The sequence below is a fragment of the Ambystoma mexicanum genome, chromosome 3q, assembly GCF_040938575.1.
Source record: "Ambystoma mexicanum isolate Mex_15411 chromosome 3q, UKY_AmexF1_1, whole genome shotgun sequence".
In the NCBI taxonomy this organism is placed as follows: Eukaryota; Metazoa; Chordata; class Amphibia; order Caudata; family Ambystomatidae; genus Ambystoma; species Ambystoma mexicanum.
The window spans coordinates 271,738,059-271,757,400 of NC_090926.1; the positions used below are offsets into that span (position 1 = coordinate 271,738,059).

The window sequence follows — 19,342 nt, forward strand, 5'->3', positions numbered from 1 at the left end:
GGAGGAGATCTACAAATGGGGACACCCCCAGGTGGACCTCTTTGCCTCTTGGGACAACAGGAAGTGCCAACTGTTCGCATCCTGGCAGGGTCAGGGCCTGGGCTCCCTGGGCGATGCATTCCAGATTCGGTGGGACGGAATGACCGCATACGCCTTCCTGCCCACACTGCTGATACACAGGGTGATATGCAAGATCAAGGAGTCTCGCCACCTCATTCTAATAGCACCGTGGTGGCCAGCCAGGCCATGGATCTCGGAGCTGTTCAGCCTCTCTGAGGGGCCTCCCATTCACCTTCCGACAGGCCCAGCACATCTTGGGGGCAGGGTCATCCACCCCGCTCTGCAGAAACAAGCCCTCACAGCGTGGTTCCTGAACAGGTCACGCTAGGTCACCTCAGCCTTTCCCAGGTTAATCTAGAGATCATACAGGGTGCCGGGAACAAGTCTACCAGGGCCCAGTATAAGAGCAAATGGACCAGGTTCTACCACTGGGCAGACACTGAGGGTATCAACCCCCTTGCATGTACCTTGGGCGACGTGCTCTCCTTCTCGGCGCACTTCGCCCATTCAGGCGTGCAGGTAGACACTTGCTGTACTTACTTGGCAGCCATTGGGGCTTCCAGAAATTCGGAGGAGTAGATCTTCTCCTCTTCCAACCCGATTGTCAAGAAGCATTTGACGGGACTTGCCAGACTGTACCCGCCCATCAAGAGGCCGCACCCCGTGTGCGACCTCAACATAGTATTTGGTGCCCTAGCGCACAAACCATTTGAACCAATGGCATCCGCCGACATAACGCTGGTCACCATTAAGACGTCCTTGCTAGTCAGCCTCACCTCGGCTCGCAGAATCAGTGAAATCCAGGCGCTGTTTTCCTCAGAGCCATATTCTACGTTTCACATGGATAAAGTAATCCTGTGGACACACCCAGCATTCCTGCCTAAGGTGCCTTCCGCATTCCATCTGAACGAAGAAATAGTGCTGCCTATGTTTTTTGCTGAGCCCAAAGATGAGGCACAGAGAGTTCTGCACTGCCTTGATGTCAGGTGTACCCTGAAATTCTACTTAGACAGGACCAAGGGCTTCCGCAATGCAGACATGCTTTTTGTCTCCTTTGGCGGATCAAGACTTGGATATCGGACCTCCAAGGCCTCCATAGCCTGTTGAATGGTCTCGGCCATCAAAGAAGCTTACGAGGGACCGCATAAGCCACTGCCGACTAACATGCATGCTCACGCGGTCAGAGCCAAGGCAACGGCCATTGCTTTCCAACGGCATGTCCCCTGGCAGGTCATAAGCAGGGCGGCAACATGGGCCACCCCTTCGACTTTCTGCAAGCACTACTGTTTGGATGCCAGCTCTAGATCAGACGCTGCCTTTTGACAGGCAGTTCTTAGACACCTGTTTGCTTAAGGAGGGTCTCCTCTCCATTCTGGGGCTACATTTAGTTGTAATCGCCCATGCAGTATGGAGGAAAGGGGACGGGATGTAAGAGTAATTATAAGTTACTCACCGTAGTGACTAACGTACCCTTTCCTCCATACGTCCCACGATCCTCCCTCCGAATAAAACCGGTGTCATTAGGCAATGTTAATCTATTGTCGTCACGTCTATGGGAACTGTGGTATGGTGCCAAAGGGCGGAATCAGGGCAGCGCATGCTCCAAGGGCTGCACCCCTGCGTGCCTCTAAATTTAAAGGGGAAGGAGGTTTTTTTTCTGGTGAAAAGGTTTCCGTCTCCCGTCCTTTGGAAGGGACGCCAATGCAGTATGGAGGAAAGGGGACTAAGGACTAAGAGTATGTTAGTCAATACGTGATTAACTTATAATTACTTTCATGTGCCAATTCATCTCAAGCACAGAAAGTACCTGAGGTTCGCGGTTGGCAATTCTCATTTTCAATTTCTGGTTCTGCCATTCGGGCTGACCTCTGCCCGAGGGTTTTCACCAAGTTAATGGTGGTAGTGGCACTGAGCGTCAGGAGAGGGGGGATTCACGTCTTCCCCTACCTAGACAATTGGCTGATTAGGGCTCGCTCACCCGATCTAGCCCAGGAACATCTCAGTATCCCCTGCCACTCCCTTCACAAACTGGGCTTCTCCCTCCATTACTAGAAGTACCATGTGATACCATTCCAAAGACTCCAATTCATCGGAGCGGTCCTGGATACTGCCTCGGGGAAAGCCTCGCCTCCCGAGGTGAGAGCTCAACACATTCAGCAGATGGTAAGATTCCAGAATGCCCAGCATCTTCTGGCCTTTGATTTTCTGAGGTTGCTCGGGTCTCATGGCATCCTGCATTTTTCTGGTGCCCACGGCCCGGTTGATTATGAGATCCCTTCAATGGGCTCTCAGGACTCAGTGGTCCCAATTCTCAGGGAATATGTTCCGAGCAGGGTTGCTCAGAACCTCCTATGGTGGGCTTGTGTTATGGAGAATTCTCATTCAATGGCTAATTTCCCTTAGTAAGTCTCCCAGCAGCTTTGCTGGATCTCTGGAGTTTATTTTTTCCACTTGGTAAGAGTGTACCCCTTTTTCCCACTCTTTCTTGTGTTTTGCCATGTGTATTTCTTCTGTTTTTGTGATTGTGGACTCTGGAGTACACCACTTCAGTAGCCCCCTTCTTTTGTGTGTTACACAGCACCTTCAGTGAAGTGACATAGGGTTGTCTTTTAGACTTCCCACCGACTCCATTTCTGATGCTGACTACTGTCCCCCAGAAAAGGGTAAAGTTGCCATTAACTTTACTTAGTAATTTAACCACAGATCCAGTACACCTCATCTCACATGGAGTACTGGCAAGGGTCCTTAGCCCTTTTTATCTGTACCTGTACCTATGTATCTGCATTGTTTTGCTCTTTTAACATTTAGACTTGGCTGGTGGCAGTGGTATCTACCCTAACTTTTCTACCGCGATTATACTATATAAACGTGGTATTGTTTTAGGCTATTATATTAGCCTCGACCTAAAACCCGCTGGACCAAATACTTTCTTTTGACTCTGTTCGGGTTTATTCGCCATCTCTTTTTGTTAAAGTCTTTCTTGTGTTTTACTTTGCGCGGCAAACCAGGTTTGCCTTCTTTATTCTGTCTTTTGGCTGGCTTCTGCCCAGAAGCCCTCCTCTAGGCGCCTGGGTGTCTAGGTGGGCTGAATGTGAGGGAGGGGTGTAGTCACGCCCTGCACAGGGTATCCTAGGAAACCCAAGTCGCACTTTGCAATGATTGGCTGAGGTGGTTGTCCGTACCGGACAACCCCCCTGCTGCGTGATTGACAGCCAGGCTGTGTGAATGGGGGATTTTCGCATAAAAGGCAGGTCTCTTGGGCTAGAAGTCAGTCGCCACTGGAACTACAAGGAACCGAAGAGAAGCAGAGAAGTCGTCGACTCCTGCAGCTATCCCAGACCTGCTGCAGTCCTGAGCGATCTACCCTTCGACGACCAGAGAAGATCCAGTCTGGAGTCTTCTTCCCTTGAGCTTGGTGGGGATAACCAGCTCATCTTCTACAGCCAGAGGATCCCCTTTGTGGTCGAAATCGCTGCACTCTGCTGTAGGGGTCCGGATAGCCACCTGAAGAGCCTCTCCTGTTTTTAAGGAGCGCACCTTTTATTCACCGTCGCCGCTGCCGGCTTCAGCCCTGTGTGGTGCAGACCCCTCCAGACGTCGTCCTTTCGGATCGAAGCTCCAGGAACCGAGGGTCTATGGGAAACTACCAGGAACAACTGCCGTGGCACCAGCTTCTTTCTTGAATAAGGTACTGTGTTCTGCCTGGGGAATTTGGGTGAATCCCTGTTCTTCGCCTCCAAGGCTTGCCCTTGTCTTCCCTCATTATAACTTTTGCTTCCTCTGTTGACAATAGCCAAGTACTCCTGTTGAATCATGAACTATCTGACTGTGTGATCCTCGCCAACAGGAACCCGGTTCCACTTGACACTGGCTCTGGCCTATTGACTTTTGAATTTCTGTCTAAGAGTGTTCTCTGATTCTGTCTGCCTTGACAAAAGTATTGCCTACGATTTTTGCCGCCAACTCTCTCTGGGTATCTCAGGTGCTAAGTGTGTTTTTTCCCCAGTAACATTTCTTGCCGCGGATACGCGTTTTTTTTTAGTAAGACCAAACTGTCATTACTGTCTAAAAGTGATCGCAAGTGTATTCTCGGTAACGTCTCTTGTTTCATAACACTGGTCCGCTAAAACACAGCGTACTTACCTTGAAGTATACCGTACAAAGTGAATTGGTTAGTTGTAGTGTATTTTACGTGTGTTTTTTGAATTCATAGAAGTGTCGTTTTTATAACAAATGGTTTAAAAATAAATGTACTTATTTTTTTTACCTGAAACCTTGAGTCACTGTTTGCTTGAGTCACAGTAATTGTGGTCCCTTTGTGTAATCTCTGCTAAGGCTCATATACTCTTGAGATAAGGCTGGCTGCTCCGCTACTGCTACCACTTTAACATAGTAGTACAGGCTTGTACCAAAGGTAAAACTTGTATTGCCACCTGTAGTCTTAATTGTGTGTAGTGGTCCCTAAGGGCACTGCACAGGATTCTGCCTAACGGCTTGCAAAGACAACATTCTCAAGGGAGAATCTTTTTGGCAACCATGGCAACAGTACTGACCGATGGTTCACTCACGGGGGTGGGGAGCCCACACCAACAAACTGACAATCAGCGGTCGTTGGTCTCCATCGGAGTTCAAACTACACATCACCCTTTTGGAGCTGAGGGCAGTCAGACTAGCGCTGAAGGCCTTCCTGCCCTCTGTACAGGGAAAGAATCCCCTGATAATGACGGACTACACAGTGGCCATGTAATACCTCAACAAGGGAGAAGGTGTAGGGTCACTACCACTGTGCAGAGAGACGATGCAGCTCTGGTTCTGGGCAATACAAGAAGGAATCTCTCTATCAGCAGTTCATCTACCCGGAGAGCAGAGCACGCTCTAAGCAGGCAGAGCACAGTCTCCAACGAGTGGGAACTAGCTCAGGAAGTCCTTCAGGAGATCTTCACCCTTTGGGGAACCCCTCAAGTGGATCTGTTCACAATCCAGGGAATTTCCCCCAAGAGGAGCTCTTGGAGACGCGTTTGTGGTGGACTGGGAATTTCCACTCCTACGAGTTTCCTCCAGTACCCGTCATTCCTCATGTGATCAGGAGATTGAGAAAGTTAGGGAAACACATGATTCTAATTGCCCTGGATTGGGCCAGGAGAGCGTGATACCCTGACCTTCTAGACCATCTGTCCCCCAATATGTCTTCCACAAAGAGAGGATCTTCTCTCACAAGAGGAAGGTTGGTTTCTCCCTCCAGAGTTCAAGACACTTTGCCTTCAGGCATGGTTTCTGAAAGGCTGAGATACAAGGATTGGGACCTCCCGGGTGACATAATAGAGATTTTGCTTTCGGCCAGAAGGCCAGCAACTAAATCATACTACCGTTGCCATCGGAAAAAGTTCATCAACTGATGAAAGGATAGGAATGTGGATCCTTTCCAATGTGGCACACCTATGGTGCTTTCTTTTCTATTACACTTAACCAATCTGGGGATCCAGATTGGAACCCTAAAGTGATACCTGGCAGCGCTTTACATTTTGTAAGCGCTCCTCAGAAGAGAATTCCTATTTTAAAATCCCCTTGTTTGTACAATTTCTAAAGAGACTTACTAATGTATACCCTCCAGTTCTATTTAATGCACCTGTTTGGGACCTAAACCTTGTATTAAAATTCTTGACATGTACCCCATTTGAGCCTTTACATTCATGCTCTTTAAGGCTCTTGACATTGAAAACGGTCTTACTTATTGCAATTACAACAGCCCGCAGTGTAAGTGAGTTACAGACTTTTTCTTGCAAGCCTCCTCATACTACTTACTATAAAGGTAGTCATCCTCGGGTTAAAACCATCCTTTCTACCAAAGGTAGTCTCTGCCTTCCATTTGTCACAAAGGATAACGTTGCCAACTTTCTATCCTCCTCCTCATTCAGGTAAAGAAGAGGAGAGATTACATAGATTAGACCCGAAAAGGGCTTACGTTTTTACATTTCAAGAATGGCTAAATTTCACCAGGTTGATCAACTTTTTATTAAGTATACCGGCCCCAAATTGGACCGGCAGTCAACAAACCAGCAATATTCAGATGAATTATCCTGACCATTGGCAAATGTTATAGATTTGCGGGTAAGGACCCGCCGGAAGGCATAAGTGCTCATTACACAAGGAGCATGGCAACTTCTGCGGCTCTTCAAAGGTGTGTCCCAATAAATGACATCTGTTCAGCGGCCACTTGGTCGTCCATTCATACATTTGTTAAACACTACTGCCTGGATTCTTTTTCCAGTCAAGGAGGACTATTTGCTAAAGCCGTCCTCCATTCGGTCCATGATTAAATTGATTGATACTCCCACATCCAAATTGTTACTGCTTTGGGAGTCTATCATAAAATGAGTAATGCGTGGGAGGACCTAATCCATTCAAAGAACAAGTTAGTTACCCCTGGTAACGTTCTTTCGATTGGATGTTCCTCTCACGTATTCCTCATCGCTCCTCCAAGCCTACCCCGCCGTACAATTTACGTTTATTACACTCTAACTTTCTGAGAGCCTATGGTCTCCGAAGCAGCAAAGCTGGAGAGATATATCATAAGATGAGGAATACATGGGAGGAACATCCAATTGAAAGAAGGTTACCAGGGGTAAGTAACATGTTCTTCTGTTGGCTCTCCCCATGACCACCAGTCTGGCTTCAGAGCTGCCAGAAGCACGGAAACTGCTCTCCTGAACATGCATGAAGACCTGCTCTCCAACCTTGACTCTGTCCTCATCCTACTTGATCTCACCTCTGCTTTCAACACAGTCAACCATACCATCCTGCTAAATCGTCTCCGTGACAACCTGTGTATCACTGATCAGGCTCTGGCCTGGCTGACCTCTTTCCTTTCTGACCACCCATCCCAGGTACAACTTGGTGCCTTCCTTTCCTCTATCTCCCTCTCTTCCTGTGGTGTACCTCAGGGGTCTAACCTCTCGCCCTGGCTTTTCAACCAATACCTGGCTACTCTCGCCTACTGCATTTCCATGTTCTGCTCTAACTTCTAGTGCTATGCTGATGACGACCAACTCATTTTCAGGCTTTCCTCAGACACCTCGTCTTCTTCCCTCATCTCCGACTTCCTAATCGCCATTGAAAATTGGTGTGCCGCCAACGATCTTTGTCTAAATGCCAACAAGACTGAGATCCTCCACATTGGTACACTTTCACCATCCTTTCCCCTCACGCTGGCCGGCCTCCCTTGGACCCCCTCCTGCCCCTACCTGCAAGGCTAAATATCTCAGTGTCATCCTTGACTCCACACTTTCCTTTTCCACACACATCTCTGATGTCTCTAAAAAGTCAAACTTCCTACTGCACCTCCTTAGAGGTACTCTGCCTTTCCTCTCCTTCCCAAAGAAGCTCCTTGTCTCGCAAGCTCTGGCTCTCTTGAGTTTGGACTACTTTAACAGCCTCTTTGTAAATCTACCTGCCTCCACTCTCCGACCTTTACAAATTATCCAGAACAGGACTGCAAGACTTGTCATTGGCCACAAGCCCTGGGATCGTGTCTCTCCAGCTCGGAAATCCCTTCACTGGCTCCCAGTGGATGCAAGGCTTACATTTAAAACCCTCTGTATTGTCCACAAGGCTTTCTGGGGCATGGGTCAAAAAATACCCTCAACTATCCCTCTGTAAATACCTCCCCTCTCGAGCCCTTCGCTCCTCTACTTCTAAATCCCTCAGGGTCAGTCATTTTTCAAAGAAACAAGCTGGGGGTAGATCGGTCTTCGGCGGGGGGGCCTCCCTTTCGAACAGCCTGCTGGCGACCTTGAAACTTGAGGAGAACTATCTCCTGTTCCGCAAGCACCTTAAGACCTTCCTCTTCGCTTCTGCCTTTGCCCCTCTTCTCCCCTGCTGATCTGTTTTTCTCCCTCGGCACCATGCTCCTGGCCACCCTTTTTCTTCAGGCCCAGGTACCTGCTCACCCTCCTGCACTGCCTCCGAGCCACCCTTTACACTAGGATCTGTATCTTTAAGCATACATTCCCCCATTTTTCTTATGCACTTATCAGATATACCCTATCTGACAAATCACACACTTGCCTTCTGCCTGTATTAAATTTATTGCAATTATTTATTGCACTTACTATTTATTCTGTTCTCTCCTTTTGCCGCACTCTCCACTTCTCCCCCCTTCCTCGCACTTTCCCCCCTTTTTCCTTTTTCCATGCACTTGCATGTTCTTAAAATGACTGGGCCTAGTAAGATCATTTGTTTTTATTCTCCCTTGTTCCACTCCATTTGCTTGGTCGCGCTCTGAAACCCTTGTGTATGAGCGCGATATAAATAAAATAACATATATTATTTCTCTGCTAATTCCCTTTAACCTTAGAGACCCCCTGCTTTTTTGCTGGACTTATGACTTTTTAATTTTGAGTGAGCAAGACCTTTTTCTCCCTCTCATGTTTTTAACCTGATTTGCATTCTGTGGTTTTACTGTTTTTGGAGTCTGACAAACTCCATAGGCATCTACCATTTGTATGGTGACACACAGCACCTTCAGTGCAGTGTCACTGAGAAGTCCTTTACATTTCTCTTAAGGTTTAAATACCTTTTCTTGTGTGAACTACAGTTCCCTAGAATAGTACATTGAAATTGACTTTACTTTTTCTCTTGGGTAGGTCCAGTACACACCATCTTATGTGGAGTGCTAGGGGGGGGGGATACTTAGTAGCCCATTAGCCTACTCTCATGTAACATTTCTGTTACACTCCCTACACTTTAAATGGCTGGTGGCAGTGGTGTAAATGTTCCTACCATTGTTTTTTTCTGCTGCAGGCTGAATCCTCAGCTGCAGTACAGAGCTGCAGTACAGAACTCATGGGGGACCATTTTGTCAAAATGGCCCCGGTCTACTTTTTTCGCCAGGTTTCTGTTTGTGAGGTCTATCTTGGGTTTTACTCTGTGCGTTGAGAGATTCTGTGTCAGGGGTGCAAGTTAAACCACTTGTTTCTGTCCCCTCTCCCTGTCCTCCATATGGGCATAAAGTCCTGTGCCTAAATCGCTATTTGCTTACTTTGGTTGGTGGAAGCCCAGTCAATGATCCCTTCTAGGACTATCCTGCGGATTGAGAGTCAGTGAGTTTACTTAGCTGAACTATATCTAACTTTTTTAATGATAACCACTGGCATCGCCAATCTTTTCATAAAACCGCCTGTGAATATATACTTCGAACTGGTGACATTTGGACACATGTCTCCAAGCCATCTCAGGGTTGGACTTCATACAGCGAGGGAAGCTGTTCTATGATTTTCTTGAAGTGCTCTTTCTATTGCTAATTAATCTGAGTGTGTACCGGTGTTTCACTGGTTACTGAATACAATCCTATTCTGTTTCTCCAAAGGGTAAAATTAATGTATCTGTTTTATAATGTTGATGTGACAATATTTGACTAGAGGTTTCACCTGCTTGGTGTGTATTTGAAAGACCTAATAAACGATTGTATTTTTATATACTTTCCTGTATAAATGGAACTATTATGCTGCTCTGTTTGGACTAATTCTAGATCTAGGTATGGCTAGACTACTCTCACACCCTTCCTGAGACTAAGCCATTCCGCTCTACTAAATTACCTTGATTGGGTTTGGCTAAACTGTCTCTTCCCTGCTCACCATGATAGGGAGGCCTCCCAAAACCCTCCACCCAGGGCTGATTATGGAAATCCATCATAACAATATACAATGGACCCTTGCAGAGAGTGGGCATCATGCAGCCCCTTTGTTTTTGACATATTTGTATATTTGAAGCATTCTTAAACAGCCTGAAGGCATGCTTCCTATTTCATGGTCCATCTTCAACCATTTATACAAACTTCAGGCAAGTATCATGCTACATTTGTGATGCTTTTCTATGTATTCTGGGGTCTACTGAGAGACTCTTAATTGCGGACCTTAACAAGAACATTGAAAATAGCTATAACAGTGATGTACATTTTAGGCATCATATTATCTTCTTTCTAATTCTGGTTTTGTCCCCCTTCAGGGCATGAAGATTGTCTGGAAATGTTACTTGAACATAATCAGTTTGCTTACCTGGAAGGAAACCCTTTCACCCCATTGCACTGTGCCGTGTAAGTAAATTTGCTCTTCACTTATGTAAATTCTTGCTATTCAGGAAATTAGGAAGAGAGAGGGTGGGGAGAGTGAAAAGTTCACTTATAGAGAGGTACTCCCTACCCAACCGAGCCATTCCTTCACACCTGGGCCCCCAACAAAGATGTTATTCATATGACTTGAGAGAAAAGGATCAGTTCTTGTCTGTTCTTTTATCAGTACCACTGCCTACTCTTACATCCTGTCCCCTTTCCTCCATACTGCATGGGTGTCCCTTCCAAGGGACGGGAGACAGAACCTTTTTCACCAGTAACATTGGGGTTGTGGCCCAGGGAGCATATGCTGCATTGACTCCACCCTCCGGGGCCACACCCCTGTCCCCTTTTCCGCGTCAACAGGAACGTGCCGAATTCACCAGCACTCCTGGGTTTGGCTTTGGCCATGTAATTCCATGTGCGGATACTTCTTCTTTGTATTTTTTCTGTCTTTTTATCATTCAGGTACTCGGTTCTCAGCCGACACGCTCCTTCCCAACTTCAGACCCCCACGCCCTCTGCCTACGTTGCCTTGGCCGAGACTACGGTTGGCAGGCTTGTACGGTGTGTGGCTTGCTGTCATCGAAAGCGCTGAAGAACAGACCTGCCAGGTGGAGGGAGCTCTTTCCAAAGTCGCCTCCAGAATACCTGAAGAACTTTGTGAAACACTGAGCCAGGCCCGAGGTAGGGCCGCTATTTTCTATCACACCCCGCAAAGGAGACTCCTTCCCTAGGAGACTCCTGCACGGGAGGGACCGTTCAGGTTCTTATACCAGCACGTGCACCGAGGCTGCTCCAGCTACCGGCCTTCGGGCGGAGGGATCCTTGGATCCTCCCGGCGGCAGTGTTGAGGGACCGGAAGGTTCTTGTACCGGATTGACATCCGAAGGACTTCGCCCTTGTACCGGCAGTATGGCTGAGGGGCTACACCCTAGTACCGGCACTATTTCCGAGGGGGCGCCTAAACGCAACGGAGTCGAGGGTGCCATGCCTAATGGGCCTAGGCCTGAGGAGCAGGGTAGGCCTCGTGATCCATACGCAAGAGTCTTGGAGGAGGCTGGGCCCAGCAAGCTGAGCAACACGTTGCAGGCACATGGCAGGCAGCTCGACAAGATGGCCGTCACGCCAGGCAGATGCACCTGTCCGACGCCATTCCAGGAGTTCGGCGAAGAACGAGATAAGTGGTCTACAGCCTATCCTTCTTATGTGCAGGGCAGCTTCCCACTGCGTCCATATGGGCAGGGTATGCAACGGCTCCAGCAGCTCCCGGCTACCCCATCAGTACCCCCTACCACTTCTCTGGCCAATGAAGAGGGGTTCTTTGAGAGGTTCCTCGGGCTCATGACGTCACCTCGGATGGGGGTTATCCTCAAGGACACCATCAAGGAAGTCCTCCCGACTATGCTAGCGGCACCTCCAGCGCCCCTGCTGGTGCACCCGGTGCAGCCACTGCCTCTGGCTCCCCAGCCGATTCCTCAGGTAGTTCCGCACCAGCCACCTCCTCAGCCTCCGGCCGCGGTCACTGTACCCCAGCCTCCAGCTCCGGCTACTCTCTCACCTCTGCAGGATCCCCCTGATCCACAGGATACGGATGAGGAGGAGGATCCGGACACGCCATCCTCAGCCAGGGCCTTCCACGAACGTCTTGCTGGGCTGGTGGAGTACTTGGGCCTACCCCAAACCCAGGTTGAGCAGCCGGCAGAGGGCTCTCGGCCAATCCTCAGCCTCACTCCTCAGTCATCGCTGCGGCATCGCTATACTCCAAGCCTCAGTCATCAGCAGCCTCCTCCTCTGCGGTGCTGCTAGGCAAGGAGGAGAAGATCCAGGACGCATACGGCAAGAAACTCTATTCAAACGCGTCCTTGCATCTTCGTCAGGCCAACGCTGATGCCATGCTGGCTGCCGCTAACCAAAGGTTATGGCAGGAAATTGCGGACTCACTCCCGGAACTCCCTATGCAGTGCCAATCACGTTTTAAGGCGGGGCAGGCTGAGGCCAAGCTGGTGGTGCAGGACCTTATGGAATCCACCGTGGCCCATATTGACACCTCTGGCCGTGCCATCTGTATTGCCACGGACATGAGGACAGCCTGACTCCGGGCGACAAAATTAAACCTGGATGTCCAGGAACGCATATTAGATCTACCGTTCGAGGGGGTGGTCCTCTTCACTCCACCACAGACGAAGAGCTGGACAATAAGAAAAATATCTCACAAACGGCCAAGTCTTTATCCATCTTGACAAAGACCACGCCCAAGTCGTACACCCAGTCACAGCAGCGCTCCGACAGGGGGCGTAAGTGTGGAGGGTTCCGTGGCTTCCAGGAGCAGTGATCCAGGCTGCCTGACCGCTCGCCGTCTCAGAACCGGCGCAAGCAACAAAAGGGGGGGGGTGTGAGTAATGGCTTTTTCCAGTCCCCCTCCTCTGCGACAGCCTTAGAGGGAAAGAAGCATTACATGCTGTTAGGAAAGATTTCGTAATTGTAGGTAATTTTCCTTCCATGTGGCAACCCCTAAACTTTTTGCTGTTGTTTTTCACCTTGTTCTTGACTTTGCCAGAGAAGTGCAGCCTTCTGCCGCACTCCTCTGGGCTTTCGCTCCTTTCTTATGGGGAAACTGACATGCCCTTAAGACAGTCAGTACCGGGGAACACTGTTTCCCGTAGTTTCTTTTATCATGTTGCGGCTTTCGTGCAACATGACACAAGAGGGCACTGTAAGCTAAGTTACAGCTCTCTTGGGTCTCTAGCCTTCTACAGGCCCTAGATACTCGTTTAGGATTGTATCTGATCGGTGCAAGTGATTCAGGGACGGGAATGGTGGCAGCGATCGTTTCTTGTGTTTTGAGCTCCTTTTGGTGTTCTAAGCGCGTTTCTCGCGCTTAACCCAAAATGGTGGCCTGGCTCCCAAAATGGCCAGACCACGAGGCTCCTTTGTCCTGTCCGCTGACCGTCTTACTCCCTTCACCTTCCCTTGGTCGAGCCGACCCGGGGCCTTCCTTATTTGGGCATGTACTTTCCAGCGAAACACGGATGCTTTCGCGGGCTTCTACATGTCTTGTGTGTGCCTCCAGGATGTGGGCTGGGATGTCTGGTCCCAATACACATCCTGGGTGCCAGAGAGTCTAGGGTGGTGTGAATGCCTGGGACCACCATGGTCCGTGATTGGTCCACGAATGGTGTGAGTGTTGATGAGCGGATCTCCCATTGGGTCCCCTCCGTTTTGGCGCGAAGGGAACCGTGGATAAGAGGGGGCTGGAAACACCACTACCATGTCGATCTCCTGAGTTCTCACGAACGAAGGAATACAGGAGCCAAGTATCCTGCAACCAAGAGGCTGAACCGAGGAATCGCTGGTGATCCGCTGAAGGACTTCTCCTCTGCACTGCTGTCGTCTTGTGAAACCCTTTTCACCTTTGATCGAACCAGAAGGCCTGTACTGGTACTTCGACCCTTGGAATAGCGGGAACAGCTATTCTCGGCATCTTCACCATCTCCTGCCAGTAAGCCTTCGGAAGCGTCTCTGGGCCATCCAGCTGACTGACCAGCTTACACGGGAGTCTTGCTCTGTAACCGCCGCCAGGTTGTGTAATATTTCGAGTCCTTGTCACTCTCACACGCTTTGTACACTTGGCGTTCCCAGGTCTGAAGTGAGTAGTGTACATTTGGCTCAGATACACACGGCCGCTCCGTTGCCCTGCTGTGGTAACAAACTGTGCGGGTTTCTTCGATTGGGACGTCTTTTTACTCAACACGACGACGGGGCGTTCCCTGCTCTTCTGAACCTGCCAGCTACTGAAACGGACGCGGAGAAGCCTGGGTCTACTTGCATCGGGGACCGGTGAGTAGCATAGCTAGGATCTGGTCGCCCTCCTGCAGGAGCCCATTGCTTTTCCCCGCTGTGTCAAACAGCACCCTTTTCCGTACTCGCGCTCTGCTTCTGCCCACTGTGGAGGCTGCGCTTGAGTCGCGGAACTTGTTCTTCTTCTTTTGTGCACTAAACTGAACTGCCTGATTTCCCTCGAAGAGCTTCTCCTTTTGCCCGTTGGCACCAGCGCGTGCAGGTACTTTTGAGCACAAGGCTCCACTCTTCGCAGGGCTCGGACTTCCATCTAGTTAGGTGCCTCTGAAGGCGAACTGGGTCTAAGCATTATTTCGCACTGCCTGTCTTCCTTCCCTTTTAGGTGGACTATCCATTTCGTGCATCTAACGCTTGAGACTGTCGTATTTGTATATATATTGTGTTGATATGGTATGTGTTGGTTTACTATCGTTATATTGTGATTTTCTCGCTACGGTCATTGTTTTAAAGGCCTTGAAATGAATGTGTATATATTTTTAATATAACAACTGTTTGGAGTAGTTTGTAAGTGTTCTTGCTCTGTGTGCTCATTGCGGGCTTTCAGTCACCCTCACCCCTCTTGAGACCTAGTCTTGACCGCCGCGATCGCTACCTTGATTGGTCTGGCTCGTCCAGAGGTTACCCTGTTCCAAGTAATTAGGTTGGCCTTCTGAACTTCTGCGCCACCAGGACAGAGTTCAGAAATCCGTCTTAACAAATTGGTGTACAGCGGTGGGATACGACTGAAGGTATCCAGTGTTGTGCACAAACTAAGGCATTTCAGGTTATTCCATCCAGGACACGTAGTGAATTGTTGTAGTATAACTTTAAAAAGGCCATAGTCCTATCTAACAGTATGGAAACAAATACCTTGTTAACTTTGAATGCTTCCAAATCAGAAACATTGAAAAAGATGTGTGCAGAGAGAGGTGTTTCCTCTCAAGGCACGAAATTGGAAATGATCCAAAGAATCGTGGCGTGGCAAGAAGCGCAGCTTGACGCTATAACTTCTGAGGACAGTGCGGAAGGAGGTGGGGCTGCTCTCACTGGTAGAACCGACGGTTCTGCCGCTGCACTGATCCATCGCGACCACGAGGACAGGGAGGACGAGATGTCTAATGTTTCCTCTGCCAGTGCTGATGGGGAGGCTATGCTTGAATTCAAGAAGCAAGAGCTGCGGTTTAGGCAGCAGGAGCTTGAATTCAGCATAGCCAAACTAAAAATCGAACAGGCAGAAAAACAAAAAGACAGGGATCACCAGTTGGAACTGGCCAAGCTTCAGTTTGCAAATGGGTCCAAGGGTCCTGGACATGGGTCTGGGGCTTCCTCTCATCCACGGTTTCCGAAAGATCTGCTCAGTGTGTATTAGGAAAGGAATGACATTATGGACTGGCTGAATGTGTTTGAGTATGCATCCGAAGTTCAACAAGTTGACAATGCTGATAAGATTGCCTGGTTACTCAGCAGACTGCCCCATTCTGGCTGTAGTGCCATTATGGAAATGTCGAAAGCTGAGCGAGCTGATTTCGCAATGTTAAAGCAAACTCTCATTTTAAAGTTTGGGAAGACTCCGGCCCAATATTTGAAACGTTTCAGAGAGTATAAGAAAAAGGAAGGTGGTACTTGGGTATCTTATGTCACTGAATCCTTGAAAAACTTAACTGGCTGGGTCGAAGGTTATAAGGTTTCTACCTTCGAAGGCATGATAAATCTTGTCATGCTGGAACACATTTTTGCATCTTCTTCCCCGGAGCTTAAGCAGCATTTGGCCGATTCAAAGGAGATAGATCCTAAGAAGCTGGCCATTGCAGCCGACTTATGGGTGTCACATCGAGTGTCCCATAAGGACAAAACTCATCCTGGTAAGCAGGAGGAAGGGAAAAAGTCCAAAGATAAGGAGGGTGGAGAATCTGATAAATCTTCTTCTCATAAGGGCCACAAAAAGAAAAATAAGGGTAAGACACAAGAGAACTCACAGGGTAGTGGAGGTCAGCCTCCGAAACAGAACTCTGGTTACAATAAGCCTCCCTATGTAAACAGACCCAATGGATCTTGTTTTGCTTGTGGAGCAACTGACCACGTGTAGGGGGATCCCCGGTGTAAGGTTAGACCTTTGGGGGTCCACTCCGCTAATCTGGCCTTCTCCTCCTACGAGGAAGAAGAGATTACAGGAGCATCCTTCTCCTCAGGCTCATTTCCCAGCGGGATAGAGGCTGAGGTAGTTTTAGTGTCCCTGGGTTCCTGGGAGCCTAAAGTCGCAGAGGCTTATGCTAGGATTCCGGATAATACCAAGCACTACTTTAAAGACAGTGTGCTGATCAATGGAGTAGATACTCCAGCTCTTAGGGATAGTGGGTGCAGTCACACTGTAGTGGATTCTACGTTGGTAGACTCAGAGGAAGTTGCCAGAGCTACTCTGATGCCCACTAAGTTGGCTGACGGCCCACTCCGTATGTTCCCAGTAATACCTGTAAATCTTACTTTAAATGGTACATCAGTCAGGATTCCAGTGAGCATTCAGAGAAACGTCCCGGGAAAGGTCTTGTTAGGTAATGATCTCAGAGCTTTAGGGCTCGTAGGAGACACTGCCGAAAGACCCTACACACGGTCTCAAGCACGGGCAGCATTGGCCAAGACCAATACGCTGCCCCAGCCGAAGGGGAAACTCAAGGCGAAAGGAGTCGACAAGTCAAGACGAGGGAAAGAGAATATTCCCCCGAGCTCGCCTACCACTGCGGTGGAGGAAGTTGGTCAATCGCCCGGGCCTGACGAGGAGGTGGCGATGCCTGAAGTATTTGACCCCAACGATCATCCTGAACTAAAAGACTTGTTAGTTGAAGGAGGTCCTGATGGGGACGAATTCAGTAAAGGCCAACGTGAGTGCCCATCTCTGGAAGGCCTAAGGAGACAGGCCTGCTCCCAGCTTGAGGGTGTACCTCCTGGGACGCATAGGATTTATTGGGAAGGTGGACTCCTGTATAGTGAGCCCACAGAGTCTACAGAAGGAGACCATAGGAGGTTGGTGGTTCCCCTTGCTGTTAGGCCCTTCCTCCTGCAGTTGGCGCATGAAGTTCCCCTTGCTGGTCACCTTGGTATGAAGAGGACCAAGCAAAGGTTATCCATGCACTTCTACTGGCCCAAGATGGGGGTGCAAGTAGAAAGTCACTGCAGGAGTTGTGCCTCCTGCCAGTTGTCTGATAAGGTTGGCGCGACAATCCAAGCTCCGTTGGTACCGCTCCCAGTTGTGGGGGTACCATTTGAAAGGGTAGGGATCGACATCGTTGGTCCCCTTGACCCGCAAACATCCTCGGGCAATAGGTTTATCCTGGTGCTGGTCGACCATGCAACCAGATATCCTGAGGCCATCCCATTGAAAACTGTAACTGCCAAGTCAGTTTCAAAAGCTTTACTTGGCATATTTACTAGGGTTGGCTTCCCTAAAGAAGTTGTGTCGGATCGTGGCAGCAACTTTATGTCGAAGTATATGCAGGCTATGTGGAAAGAATGTGGGGTCACCTACAAGTTCTCTTCTGCATACCACCCCCAGACCAATGGTCTGGTGGAACGTTTCACCAGAACGTTAAAGAGCATGATTGGGGCTCTGGAGGAACCTCAGAGAAGAAAATGGGATCTTCTTTTACCATGCTTACTGTTTGCCTACCGAGAGGTACCACAGGAGGGTGTTGGCTTCAGCCCCTTCGACCTTCTGTTCGGTCATCCCGTACGGGGACCCTTAGCCATCGTCAAAGAGGGATGGGAGATGCCCACTCCCCCTGTTACTACCAACGTAGTTGATTATGTACTTGGGCTCAGAAAACGGATGGTACTTCTGATGGGCTTGGCTAGTGATAAATTGACGGCAGGACAAGCGCTGGTGAAACATTGGTACGACCAGAAAGCTTCCCTCATCAACTTTACACCTGGTCAGCAAGTCCTGATCATGAATCCCATAAGGCCTCGAGCTTTACAGGACAAATGGTCAGGCCCTTACACAGTGGTGGAGCGCCTGGGTGAGGTTAACTATTTAGTGGACCTTGGAAGGCCTGGACAGGCTCCAAAAGTGTTTCACGTGAATAGGCTGAAGGCTTTCGTCCCAAGAGTCGAAATCGCAGCACTGCTACTGGCTTCAGACGTTGAGGAAGAAGAGTCTGAACCTGTCCCCGACCTGTTCCAAAGCGGTCCTTCAGATAGCTCCTTTAAGGGTGTCCGAGTGGCCCCTCACCTGACTTCTGATCAGCAGGCTGAGGTGAAAAGTTTGCTTAGGCAGTTTTCCCCCCTGTTTTCACAGTCGCCTGGTTTGACACCTTGGTGCAAACATAACATAGACACAGGAGACAGTGTACCTACCAAAAGTAGGGGATACAGGATGTCAGACAAAGTACGGTCTTATATTAAGACCGAGGTCAACAAGATGTTAGACCTTGGGGTGATTGAACCCTCTAGTAGTCCTTGGTCCAGCCCTGTCGTTTTGGTTCCAAAGGCAGGCACTTCTGAATTGAGGTTCTGCATGGATTACAGGGCTCTGAATGCTGTCACCAAGACAGATGTACACCCCTTGCCTCGAACAGATGAGCTGGTGGATACTTTGGGTGCCTCCAAGTACCTCAGCACGTTTGACCTCACTGCTGGCTATTGGCAAATAGACAAGGAGAAGACAGCATTTTCTACTCCAGACGGCCTTTACCAATTCCGGGTAATGCCGTTCGGGTTGAAGAATGCACCTGCCACTTTCCAGAGGCTTGTGAATCATGTGTTGAATGGGTTGGACGAATTCTGTCTTGCATATCTGGACGATATAGCAGTTTTCAGTGCCACCTGGGAAGACCAGGTGAAACACCCTGGGATTGTGCTCCAGGCTCTTCAGAAAGCACACCTGACCATAAAGGCTAGTAAATGCCAGATTGGACAAGGCTCAGTGGTTTACCTTGGACATGAAGTAGGTGGAGGGAGGATACAGCCTCTTCCCAGTAAAGTACAAGCAGTACAAGACTGGCCTACCCCCACTACGCAAACCCAAGTGAGAGCCTTCTTAGGACTCACGGGGTATTACCGCAATTTTGTGGCAGACTATGGCACCATAGCTGCCCCTCTGACTGCCCTCACAACTCCGAAGAAACCCAAGAAGGTAACTTGGACCGACGAGTGTGAGAAGGCCTTCAATGGCTTAAAAGACTCCTTGTGCCAGGCCCCTGTCCTCGGGGCCCCTGATTATCAAAGACCTTTTATCGTGCAGACGGACGCCTCTGACACTGGGATAGGAGCTGTACTATCACAAGTAGATGAGAAGGGTAAGGAACACCCTATTGGTTTTATTAGCCGCCAGCTTAAGGACAGAGA

General features: G+C 49.2%; 1 protein-coding gene across 3 annotated transcripts in view; it reads left to right on the forward strand.

The window, feature by feature from the left end:
- The window catches only part of ANKRD52 (ankyrin repeat domain 52), a 1,656,133-nt gene that overhangs the window by 1,229,566 nt on the left and 407,225 nt on the right, over positions 1-19,342 (forward strand). For all 3 annotated transcript variants that reach the window (XM_069653745.1, XM_069653746.1, XM_069653747.1), the window contains one exon: positions 10,063-10,150. In XM_069653745.1, the coding sequence (XP_069509846.1) occupies positions 10,063-10,150 (88 nt within the window). The remainder of the gene's footprint in view (positions 1-10,062; positions 10,151-19,342) is intronic.